Consider the following 12217-nt stretch of genomic DNA (forward strand, 5'->3'; position numbering starts at 1 on the left):
TCACTCCCTGCTCTGCCCTCCCATCCCACCGGGCTCTCACTCCATGCTCTGCCCTCCCACCTCCCTCACCCGGGCTCTCACTCCCTGTTCTGCCCTCCCACCAAACCTGGCTCTCATTCCCTGCTCTGCCCTCCCACCTCATCGGGCTCTCACTCCCTGCTCTGCCCTCCCACCTTCTCCGGGCTCTCACTCACAGCTGCCCTCCCATGTCACCGGGCTTTCACTCCCTGCTCTGCCCTCCCACCTCCCTCATCCGGGCTCTCACTCCATGCTCTGCCCTCCCACCTCACCCGGGCTCTGACTCCCTGCTGCCCTCCCGCCTCAAAGGGCTCTCAATCCCTGCTCTGCCCTCCCACCTCACCGGGCTCTCACTCCCTGCTGCCCTCCCACCTCCCTCACTGGGCTCTCACTCCCTGCTGCCCTCCTCCCTCACCCGGTCTCTCACTCCCTGCTGCCCTCCCACCTCACCTGGGCTCTCACTCCCGGCTGCCCTCCCACCTCGCTCACCCGGGCTCTCACTCCCTGCTCTGCCCTCCCACCTCACCCAGGCTCTCACTCCTTGCTCTGCCCTCCCACCTAACCGGGCTCTCACTCCGTGCTCTGCCCTCCCACCTCACAGGCTCTCACTCCCTGCTCCGCCCTCCCACCTCACCAGGCTCTCACTCCCTGCTCTGCCCTCCCACCTCACCCGGGCTCTCACTCCCTGCTGCCCTCCCACCTCTCTCACCCGGGCTCTCACTCCCTGCTGCCCTCCCACCTCCCACGGGCTCTCACTCCCTGCTCTGCCCTCCCACCTCACCCAGGCTCTCACTCACTGCTGCCCTCCCACCTCACCAGGCTGTCACTCCCTGATGCCCTCCCACCTCCCGCACCCGTGCTGTCACTCCCTGCTGCCCTCCCACCTCACCTTGCTCTCACTCCATGCTCTGTTCTCCTACCTCTCTCACCCGGCTCTCACTCCCTGCTCTGCCCTCCCACCTCACAGGGCTCTCACTCCCTGCTCTGCCCTCCCACCTCACCAGGCTCTCACTCCCTGCTCTGCCCTCCCACCTCACAGGGTCTCACTCCCTGCTCTGCCCTCCCACCTCACAGGGCTCTCACTCCCTGCTCTGCCCTCCCACCTCACCGGGCACTCACTCCCTGCTGCCGCCGGCCGGGCTGTGGCGGAGTTACAGGGCGATCCGGAAGCAGAGAGGTGCAACATTGTACTTCAGCGGGCACATAGGGGTGCCAGAGCCTAACCTCGAACCTCATGGGAGGTCCTGGAACCCGTGTCGGCGCCCCAGTAGTCCCTTGGGCGGATGTGGGCCTGTGCAACCGGGGGTTTGCCTAGATACGCCCCGCAAGGGGCGTGAGTAGAGTGATTACCATAATGGCGCAGCAGATGGGTCGTTCGCCACTCTGCTGCTTGGCTCACCAGGCGGGCAGGTGGCGAGAATGCAGCCTGCCCTTGGATCGTCCGTAAGATAACCCACAGTGATTACATAACGTTGTATGTAAAAAACCCGCAGCAACTTTTTCCCAATTTAACACTGGTGTCTGTGTGTTATTTGCGGGATGTTGGGTATGCTGGGGGCGGTTCTGTTGACCTGATGGGACTATGCGGCTGCCCGAGGCCACCCGGTGGTCATCAGGAGGGCGGGCCCCTTATTCCCAGAGGTCTTCCCCCGCCTCCTTGCCTGTGGTCCTCCACTCCTCCCCCGGGCAGGGGGAGCCTAGTAGGTTGTGACGCGCGTCCGGGGCGGCAGGCAAGGCGAAGGGGTATATATCTCCCCTTCGCCATTTTAGTTGCCTCTTTGCCGCTCCGGACGTCGTGCATCTGGACACTCTTTCCCCTCCCTACCTCTTACCCTGAGTGTCTGCTTGGGGGGGTGGGCACCTGGGGGAGCTTTATTGTGTTCTTTTTCATTGCAGGCGGAGTTACAGGGCGATCCGGAAGCAGAGAGGTGCAACATTGTACTTCAGCGGGCACATAGGGGTGCCAGAGCCTAACCTCGAACCTCATGGGAGGTCCGGGAACCAGTGTCGGCGCCCCAGTAGTCCTTCGGGCGGTTGTGGGCCTGTGCAACTGGGGGTTTGCCTAGATACGTCCCGCAAGGGGCGTGAGTAGAGTGATTACCATAATGGCGCAGCAGATGGGTGGTTCGCCACTCTGCTGCTTGGCTCATCAGGCAGGCAGGTGGCGAGAATGCGGCCTGCCCTTGGATCGTCTGTAAGATAACCCACAGTGATTACATAACGTTGTATGTAATAAACCTGCAGCAACTTTTTCCCAATTTAACACTGGTGTCTGTGTGTTATTTGCAGGATGTTGGGTATGTTGGCGGCGGGGGAGAGGGGGGGGTTCTGTTGACCTGATGGGACTATGTCCAGGTAAGTCCTCTCTCTCTTTCTTATATCGGTCACTCACTGTACCTCCCAGTTGTGTAATTATTACATTATTTACGTTTCTGTTAGTCTAATCTTTATATGTTTCTAAATGCACACGCTTTGTGTGTAGTCTATTCCCTGTTCCTCGGTACAGGCGCTATGGTGCCTCGAGAGGCCTAGTTGGCACTACATTGCAATGAATAAACACAGAAATTAAATACGTTTTATTTTTTATTCTCTCTGGAGAGATGCATTTAATTCCCCTTTAAACCGATGTATTTTTCTGTGGAAATCACGAGCACCTTCTCCCTCCCTTCCCCGTCTCTGCATTGTCTCTGGAAATGTATTCCTGCCTGTCCTGGACACTGTCCTGTATGTGAGGTGTGACCCCTGCTGCTAAGGGTGCCCGTAGAAGCAGCTCGCGGGTGTGAAACCCCCCTCCATGTGTCGTACCACGCAGCGGGGGCGGGGGGGGGGGGGGATGCAAGGCACTGCCCTTTCGGGAAAATCCCACTGCCCCGTGAGTGACAGCGTCACGACTAGACACGCCCCCCGGGGACACTGCACATAAAGAGCTGCTGGGCCGGGTGTGGAGTGAGACACCAGCGGTGACTGACCCGGGCGCACTCCAGCTACCCCAGCCTGACGGGCTCCAGATTCACCCACGCTCCGGATTCAGCCCATACTTCAGACTCAATCCAGATTGACTCCAGCCGCAGGATGCCGGAGCCAGGGAAGGCCCCAGAGCCCCTTCACTATTCCATTGGGATCTTGTCCATCTCTGCAGGTAGGACCCATACTGCCACTTTCGTCATGTTTGGTCCGTTATATAGCGCTAGGATCCGATTGAGGCAGGCGAGCGCTTTGTGAATGGAGAGTCCAGGGCTCTGTTTAGATGAGGTGCTGGGGAATCATATACGTGTTGAGTTGTTTTCTGAGGCCTAAGAGAATGGTTTAGGATGGGTTAGGGCCAGGAGCCAGTAGAGCTGGCGAGAGTCAGTGACATGCTATCTTCACAACTCAGTGCGACTGACTGTTTCAGCTCCACCGGCCTTCGGAGCAGAAGCCTCTCGGGAAGTCTTGGGTCCCCTATAGCTCAGCTCATGTTTGAATACAGCCATGTAGGCGCTTTCTCCCAGTACCTCACCTGTAACCAATCATTATTGAATATTGGAATAATAAAGTGAACAGGTGTTTTCTGGGTTAAGGCGCGTGCTGCGGAGATCTGAAAGGGACAGGTGTGTGGTTGTGTCACGGATGTCTTTGCTGTGTATCCGGGCTCCTCCCAAGATGGGAGAGAGGCTGGTGTGAGTGTAAGTTATCATTTCATGTCTGTCTCTGTGTTTCCAGACTCCCTCCTAAAGGGGGTCCCTGGCAGGCGTGTGTTTTATTTATCTTTGCATCATGGCTGTCTTTGCTGTTCTTCCAGGCTCCCTCCTGCTGGCAGTGACGTCATACAGCTCCTCCAGAGCCACGCCCCTCATCCCCAGTACACCCCTGGGGGTCCTGCTGGTCATATTGGCAGCTCTGCTGGGATATACAGGTGAGATCACATGCGTGGGGTTCAGGGGAAGTAGAGAGGGAGGCACACGGCTGAGAATGTGCGACACAGTGCCTAATACACCATGATTGCTTCAATGCGCTTATGACATCTCAATATGGGAATGTAGTGCTTGAAACTTATGCTAGGCGGAGATGCCCAGAGAGGAAGCCTTCCCTCGCCCACCCTGTGGGAGGGCCTCGGGGTTATGAGTGAGAAGAGACCCCTTCTTTCGGATAATGATAGGAAAGTAAACCTGTCGAAAAGCCTGGTGCCGGTTCTGTGGGTCAATGGAGGGTAAATAAAGTGCGGTCCAGGAATCAATAAAGCCTGACCCCGGCTCTGGATGGGAGTTTGCAGAACTGGTGAGAACTAGCGGCCAGGGAAGACAGGAAGTTACACTGAAGCTGATCTGAACCTTTTTCTTGCTCCATTTCTCGATCTTGTTTCCACCTCTGCTTTCTCCCTCGGACCCTCATTGTTCTCTTTCTTTTTCCTCACTTCCAAAACTTTTATCATTCTTTTCTTTCAATGATTTTCTTTTCCCTCTTTAGTCACTTCTCCCCTCTGTCTCTCTTCCTCTCTCTATCTACTATATTTATCTCATTCCTCACACTACCCGCTTCCTTAAATTTGTGTTTTCATTTACTCAGTCTCTCTGCTTGTCATTCTCTCTCTCCTTCTTCCGTGGCTCTTTTTATTCCTTTGCCACACTTTTCATTGTATAGTTTTCTTTAATTTTTAATTTACTTTTCCCTTCTCTCTTTCTTTGTCTCCTCTCTTTGTTCCTCCTTTTTCTCTTCATCACTCATCCTTTCTCTTTTTCCATCCTCTCCCTTTTGTCTAATTTTCTTTCTTCCTATATTTACCTGTCTCTTTTCTTACCTCCTTTCTTATTTTCTTCTCTCAATCCTCTTCTTAGCACGTTGTCTCTTGTTTTGTTGTCTAGTTCCCTTTTTTTTAGCTTAAATGTATGTCTCCCATCTCTCTTTCTCTGTCTCCTCTCACTCAATCCCTTTCAATCCTCTAATGTTCTCCCCTTTCAGCTTTCTTTCTCTTTAAACCTACCTTTCCTATACTAACTTCTTCCTTCCATATCTTTCACTCTCTTTCCCATCTCTACATTGTCACCTACATTTGTCTCCAATTTTCTTCCTTCCTATATTTACTTCTCCCTTCTTCTCTCCCGCAGGAGTCCGCAGGAGCCGTGGTCCTGTCCCCTTGTTTGCGTCCTTCTGCCTGACGGTCTCAGCGCTATGGTGCTCTAAGGGGGTGATCCATATCATGGACGGGCAGGGGGTCCTCAGCGGGTCCCTTGATCTTCGTAATGCCATGGTCCCTGGTCTTGCAGCCTTCACCCTGGGACTGCTCATCATCAGTCTGGTGGCCGTCCTTCAGAAGGAGGCTGCCCTCGCCATGATGGCGTTGGCCATCTCGCTCTCCGCTGCCCATGAAACCGCCACATACTATGACAGTAGCTTTGGTGCCTCGGCGGTGGCTTCTAACCACCTCCTTGTCTGTCTCGTTGGGGTGTACTTTGGCGGAGGGAGGCTCCTTCATATACTTACTGGGAAGTTGGTCACCCTCCCTGGCACAGATCTGGCTACGGCTAAAGCCATCCCCCAGGGCTCACCCATGGCCGCCAGCAGCAACGACCTGGTCATCATTGGGCTGATCTTGAATATGGTGTCCGCCAGCGTCTTTGGATGCAGGGTCCTGGGAGTGACCACCAGTCTCTTTGTGGGGCAGGTGCCTTGGCTCTGGATGGCGGGGGTCTTCCAGATTGGGGTCTGCATCCTGTCCTATCGATGCTTGGATACCCTGGCGGCCACCTTCTTTGGCTTCACCTCCATCCTGCGGTTCGCTGAAGGGTATTCCTTGCTCTACCAGTTCTGGCAGGCCACTGAACCCATTTTCCCTGTCCCACTACTGGTGGTCTTTCTGCTCCTGTTCATAGTCTTGGCTGTATTCATGGCTGGTAGGAGCCTGGTGGATGGGCTGTATCCATTGTTTTATGTGACCTACTGCATCGCTTTGGCTTCACGTCCCACTGGTTTCTTCCATGGTGGATCACAAGGAGTGAATGTGGCTATCTACGTGGCTTCAGCACTTATGACCCTCATTAAACTTTACAACATGAAAGCGGCCACCAAGATTCCAACAGGGGAGGGGATTGCTAAGAGCCTGTTCACACCTATTAGCATTTTCAAGTTACGTCAAGAAAAAGACCTGCATGTTCCTTACCTCGGCTATTCTAAGTATGCAGATGGAGAGGTGCTTGGCCACGCAGGCAGCATTTTGGCCGCCTTTGCAATCACTATGTCTGTGGACCCCACAGACGCACGTGCCACTGTCGTCCTACCGTGGGTGGTGGTAGCTGGAGGGCTTCTGAAATGTGTCTGTGGCTCTGTGGCCTTCTCGCGTGGTAAGACCCTTGAGAGCAGCACCTTTATTCTTTATGGAGTTATGTGGATCATCTGGGGTCTCACCAGGTACGGTGGCCTCTACGGCCCCACGAGGGGCTTCCACGTGGCTGTGGGCATCATCTGCTTCATGCTCTTGAATGGGTTCATTATTTTCTGCACGCTGTTCCTAAGCAAAGCCTGGTTCCTGTATTGCCTCACCTTTGAACTCATCCTCATCAGTTTTCTATTGGACGCCGTCGCAGCCCTCCCAGTTGGGTATGACATTGCTGTCACCATCATCTTTGGCCTGGTCAGCTTCTACTGCTTCCTGGCTGGGCTGGTCAGTGACACCTTTGAAGAACCCCAGCTGCCCATGGGCCGCCCACTTCTGCAGCTCCAGGGGCATGGGGGTGGAGCCTCCAAGTGCCCCCACCTTCCTGCCAGGAGGGCCACATCCGTCAAGCAGATCGCAGGTAAGGAGATTCTGGGGGTAAATCCTTTTTTTTTTTAATGTTGGGAAATTTAAAACTCTACTAATTTGATTACAGTTATGTCTGCAATTTTAAAATGTTTCCATTCTTAGTTTAACAAAGTTGTACATTGTTTACTGCTGAACTTTGTCCGGAAAGACTTAGTGAAAACATGATTTTACCAGCAGAAAAATTTCTCCTTGGCAAAAATAAGACTTCTATTTCACCTCCAAGTCACATTTTGAATCCTTAATAACATAAGTCATATTATAGTTTGTACTTCTTTGTTATATCCATATTTTTTCGGGGTTTTGTGGAAAAAATTAAGCTGAAATTAGTATATTTCCACCTTAATTTAACCGATAAATATGCACTTATGGTTGAATGTCTGCCAGGGTTCAGTGCTGTGAACACTTCAGAAGATAAATCAGTGCATTATATGAAAATATGTGAATTTCAGTATCAAGCTTGTGCATATCTACTGCTGTTAAAGCCTTTTACTAAAATTCCTTTCTTTTTTAACCCCCTTATCTATCAATCCACACATCTATTGACCTGGCAGTCATGGCAAACAGGGTTTAGAATTACTCAAAAGCTCCCCAATTTCAGTTTTTATCCACATTTAAAAATAAATACATGCACAAAATAAATGTTTTCTGTCTGCATTTATCTGCAAAAATCAGTAAAAACGGAAAACAGGGTGCCTTACCTATAATCATGGGGTTCTTGCTCTTCTGTTGCAGAAATCATGAAGGATGGAGGAATCTGTGGTGTCCCCACAGACACGGTGTATGCGGTGGTGGGAGCCTGTAACCGGCCTGCGGCCGTGGAGAAGGTGTACAGGTGAGTGTTATCTTCACAGCCCTTATTTTCAATCAATAGTGAATATTTTAGATTGATGAATTCTTATAACAATGAGAACCACAGAATGAAATAGCCAAACACCAATTACATTGAGGAAACCCGAGAAAGAAACAACAATATACCAAGAGCCGAGAACCCCTGGAAATGAAGCAACAACAAACAAGTAACCTTAGACACTTCTGTAAAGAAGAAACTAAACGTCCTTATAAAACTGAGAACAGACCAGCAGTACTATCCCTCTTTCTGCACCTTTTGGGGCATGTGGAAAACACCTAAACACCAGGATTCATTTTGTGACAAGTGAAAAGGACCAGTGTCTTGCTCTATATGACTGTATAAATCGTTCAGTCTTAAGATGGAGAGTAGATCTCATCCTAAATGATCGTTTCTCCATCATCATGTCCCTGCTGGTGGTCTGAGATTGGCCAGAATCTCAACTCTGGATCCTCCAATCACAGTAAGATGTATCTCTTCCCTTTACTCAGTTGACCTCTGTCTTGTTTCCTTTCAGGACAAAGCTGAAGCCCAAGGACGCCCCCATGTCCATCTGGATCTCGACCTTGAAGCAGCTGGAGCCGGCTAGACACCTGTTCAGCCCTCTGCTCTGGGACTTCATGCAGGCGGCCTGGCCTTCGCAGATGAGCCTGGTCATACCAAGAGGTGAGTAGGGGGTCTGTATCTGAGAGCACATGAAGACCAGCAGATCCCAGTTCATGACCACAAACAAGGGGGAAAGATGAGAAAAGTAACACCCATCATCTGGATACAAACCTACCACACATATTAATTGTGACTGCAGACTAGGACCCGGTCCCACCCACCCCAGGCTTCAATGCTTCATGTGTACACACAGACCACACATGCTCTTCAGCTTCCATGTAGGATTGTTCCCATGTTCCCTCATGTACTGTTTCTTTACCGCTCCTGTTGCAAACATTCACTACAAATTCCGAGTGTGATCTGACCCGTTACATTAGAGTCGCCTGTCCTGCCCACACCTGTGCTTTATCCTTCACATGTCTATACGGAGGAGGCCCCTACATTGCCTGATCCATGTATATAGGACAAGCACCAACATACGGCCTGCTCTGTGAGTCTAAGGAGGATCTTTAGTGATTATTTGGATCTTGGGCGCTCCTGTAAATATTCTGGTCCATAACTGCAGAGGAAGAGCACTGCCCGCTCGCTGACCTGTATCCTTATCTACAGGGTCTGACCCTCTCCATTATCTGCCCCCACCCATAGGAAGAGCACTGCCCGCTCACTGACCTGTATCCTTATCTACAGGGTCTGACCCTCTCCATTATCTGCCCCCACCCATAGGAAGAGCACTGCCCGCTCGCTGACCTGTATCCTTCTCTACAGGGTCTGAGCCTCTCCATTATCTGACCCCACCCACAGGAAGAGCACTGCCCGCTCACTGACCTGTATCCTTCTCTACAGGGTCTTACCCTCTCCATTATCTGCCCTCACCCATAGGATGAGCACTGCCCGCTCACTGACCTGTATCCTTCTCTACAGGGTCTGAGCCTCTCCATTGTCTGACCCCGCCCATAGGAAGAGCACTGCCCGCTCACTGACCTGTATCTTTCTCTACATGGTCTGAGCCTCTCCATTGTCTGACCCCATTCATAGGACGAACACTGTCCCCTCACTGACCTGTATCTTTGTCTACAGGGAGTGAACCTTTCCATCATCCGACCCCGCCTGTGGGAAGTGCACACTTTGCTGTCTGTATCGTGTATAGATGAAAGTTTCTCTTCATCATCTGACCCACACCTATAAGGTGACATCTTTACACTGCCTGACATATCCCAATAGGGATCCTCTCCATTATCAGAGCCCCGTCTACAGGGTGAATATTGTCCTTTGCGCGCTTTTTTGCCTATAACGAGATGTTAGTTCTTCATCTGACCCGTCCTACCTATAGTGCGAGCACCTGTGTAGTTTGAAGGCTGGTAATACAGAGGCTTCGAGTCATGGCCGCGTTGAATATTGGCTTCAAGGGATGAGCTGAACAGCAGCAGGGCACGTTGTGAGTTTAGTGCACACCATAGGATCCTCCTGCGGCTTGGGAGGAGAGGGGGCTCTTGTGAGCGTGCAGGAGAGGGCCACGTTCGACTGATGCATAGTCACTCACAGTGACTGCATGGGATTGGGGTATTTCCAAGGGTACCCCCTCACTTTACCAGTGTTTTTTTGTGTATTTCTCCATCATGCAGGACTCACATCAGTGGCTAGTTTTTAAGTGGAGGGGCCCATAGCTTTCCTGAATGGTGGGGTTTACCAAATACCAAGGCTGTCTGACCTTGTTCCTCCTCATGCCTCTTTCTCCCACTGCCCTGCACTTCTTGCCTCTTTATCTCATCTTGAACTTTCTTCGTCCTTGCTTTCATTGTCGTTGTTTTACTTTCTTTCACTTCTTCCTTATTTCTCTCTTTTCTGCCTTTGTCCTCTTGCTCTGAGGTCCAAGTGTGATGATGAAATAAAAAAACTGTGGTCCCCAAACATGAGTGCCTGTGCCTTTCAATGGCAGACACCAGCCCAAAATAAGCCCTGCTCACACCTTTCTGTCTTCTTGAACCCACAGGCGAGTGGCTGCAGTGCTTCGGACTGGAGGACTCCGCTAAGTACATTGGCACCGCAGAGAGCATCGCCATCAGGATCCCCGATTGTTCTGTGACCACATCCCTGATTGACCTGGTGAGTTGTCCGGTGGTAGCGGGATGCCAGCACTGCCCGGGCATGGCTGGCACTGTTCTGCCACCAGTGATGAGTATGGCTGCCAGTCTGCTGCACCCTTTGCGCGGGCATTAGTGGCACTGAGCTGCTAGTCCTGCTCGAGCATGGGTCGGTTTCACCAGTACACATGGAAGATATGTAAACACATCTCTGTATATCTGGGGAGGGTGAGGAGGACACTGCTTTGTGCCCAATGAAAGTGAGTTGAATCTCCTACTCTGTTTCTTTGTGTCTCACCAGGTTGGGCCCATTGTGGTCTCATCAGCCAATCCGAGCGGAGAAGCCGATACCACTCACCACAACCAAGTGTACGCCAAGATGGGAGACAAGGTAAGTACCATTACAAGCACAAGAGGTGCATCTGAGGACACTGTTCAGAGCCCTGAGTCCTGATAGACCAAGGAGTCTTCTGCGTGGCCTGCATTGAACAGACAACATTTACCAGGGATAGCCCATGTGCACTGTCAATTATCCTGATGAAAGTAGGTTTTTCTAGATAGATCTGATTTAGTTACTAATATTTGGTAGGTTTTTTTGTCAAATATACACTGGATAAAGTCTGGATAAAGTTTAAAATTGCTCCATGGTACTAGGTGACCGTTGAGAACTTAGTTTACCGACTGCAAAGCATTTCAAAATGATGTGATGGTCCCTCTTCTATATCTAGGGAAGATCCCAGAGTAGGATGTTGAAGGTGTGCGCAGCATGTGTGGGGGGATCCCAGAGTAGGATGTTGAAGGTGTGCGCAGCATGTGTGGGGGATCCCAGAGTAGGATGTTGAAGGTGTGCGCCGCATTTGTGGGGGATCCCAGAGTAGGATGTTGAAGGTGTGCGCTGCATGTGTGGAGGATCCCAGAGTAGGATGTTGAAGGTGTTTGCAGCATGTGTGGGGGATCCCTGGGTAGGATGTTGAAGGTGTGTGCATCATGTGCAGGGGATCCCAGAGTAGTATGTTGAGGGTGTGCGCAGCATGTGTGGGGAATCCCAGAGTAGGATGTTGAAAGTGTGGACAGCATATTTGGGGGATCCCAGGGTAGGATGTTGAAGGTGTTTGCAGCATGTGTGGGGGATCCCAGGGTAGGATGTTGAAGGTGTGCGCCGCATGTGTGGGGGATCCCAGAGTAGGATGTTGAAGGTGTGCGCAGCATGTGTGGGGGATCCCAGAGTAGGATGTTGAAGGTGTGCGCTGCATGTGTGGAGGATCCCAGAGTAGGATGTTGAAGGTGTTTGCAGCATGTGTGGGGGATCCCTGGGTAGGATGTTGAAGGTGTGTGCATCATGTGCGGGGGATCCCTGAGTAGTATGTTGAGAGTGTGCGCAGCATGTGTGGGGAATCCCAGAGTAGGATGTTGAAGGTATGGACAGCATATTTGGGGGATCCCAGGGTAGGATGTTGAAGGTGTGTGCAGCATGTGTGGGGGATCCCATAGTAGGATGTTGAAGGTGTGCGCAGCATGTGTGGGGGATCCCAGAGTGGGATGTTGAAGGTGTGCGCAGCATGTGTGGGGGATCCCAGAGTAGGATGTTGAAGGTGTGCGCAGCATGTGTGGGGGATCCCTGGGTAGGATGTTGAAGGTGTGTGCATCATGTGCGGGGGATCCCTGAGTAGTATGTTGAGAGTGTGCGCAGCATGTGTGGGGAATCCCAGAGTAGGATGTTGAAGGTATGGACAGCATATTTGGGGGATCCCAGGGTAGGATGTTGAAGGTGTGTGCAGCATGTGTGGGGGATCCCATAGTAGGATGTTGAAGGTGTGCGCAGCATGTGTGGGGGATCCCAGAGTAGGATGTTGAAGGGTGCGCATGTGTGGGGGATCCCAGAGTAGG

General features: G+C 51.7%; 1 protein-coding gene across 1 annotated transcript in view; it reads left to right on the top strand.

The window, feature by feature from the left end:
- Positions 1–3090: 3090 nt before the first annotated feature.
- LOC147689249 (uncharacterized) overlaps positions 3091–12217 on the top strand; it is an 11885-nt gene continuing 2758 nt past the window's right edge. Inside the window, exons 1-7 of the mRNA XM_086939907.1 lie at positions 3091–3157; positions 3800–3913; positions 5103–6788; positions 7529–7628; positions 8161–8309; positions 10240–10352; positions 10632–10721. Coding sequence (XP_086796033.1) covers positions 3091–3157; positions 3800–3913; positions 5103–6788; positions 7529–7628; positions 8161–8309; positions 10240–10352; positions 10632–10721 — 2319 coding nt within the window. The remainder of the gene's footprint in view (positions 3158–3799; positions 3914–5102; positions 6789–7528; positions 7629–8160; positions 8310–10239; positions 10353–10631; positions 10722–12217) is intronic.

This window comes from Lissotriton vulgaris, chromosome 10 (assembly GCF_964263255.1).
Source record: "Lissotriton vulgaris chromosome 10, aLisVul1.2, whole genome shotgun sequence".
Lineage (NCBI taxonomy): Eukaryota > Metazoa > Chordata > Amphibia > Caudata > Salamandridae > Lissotriton > Lissotriton vulgaris.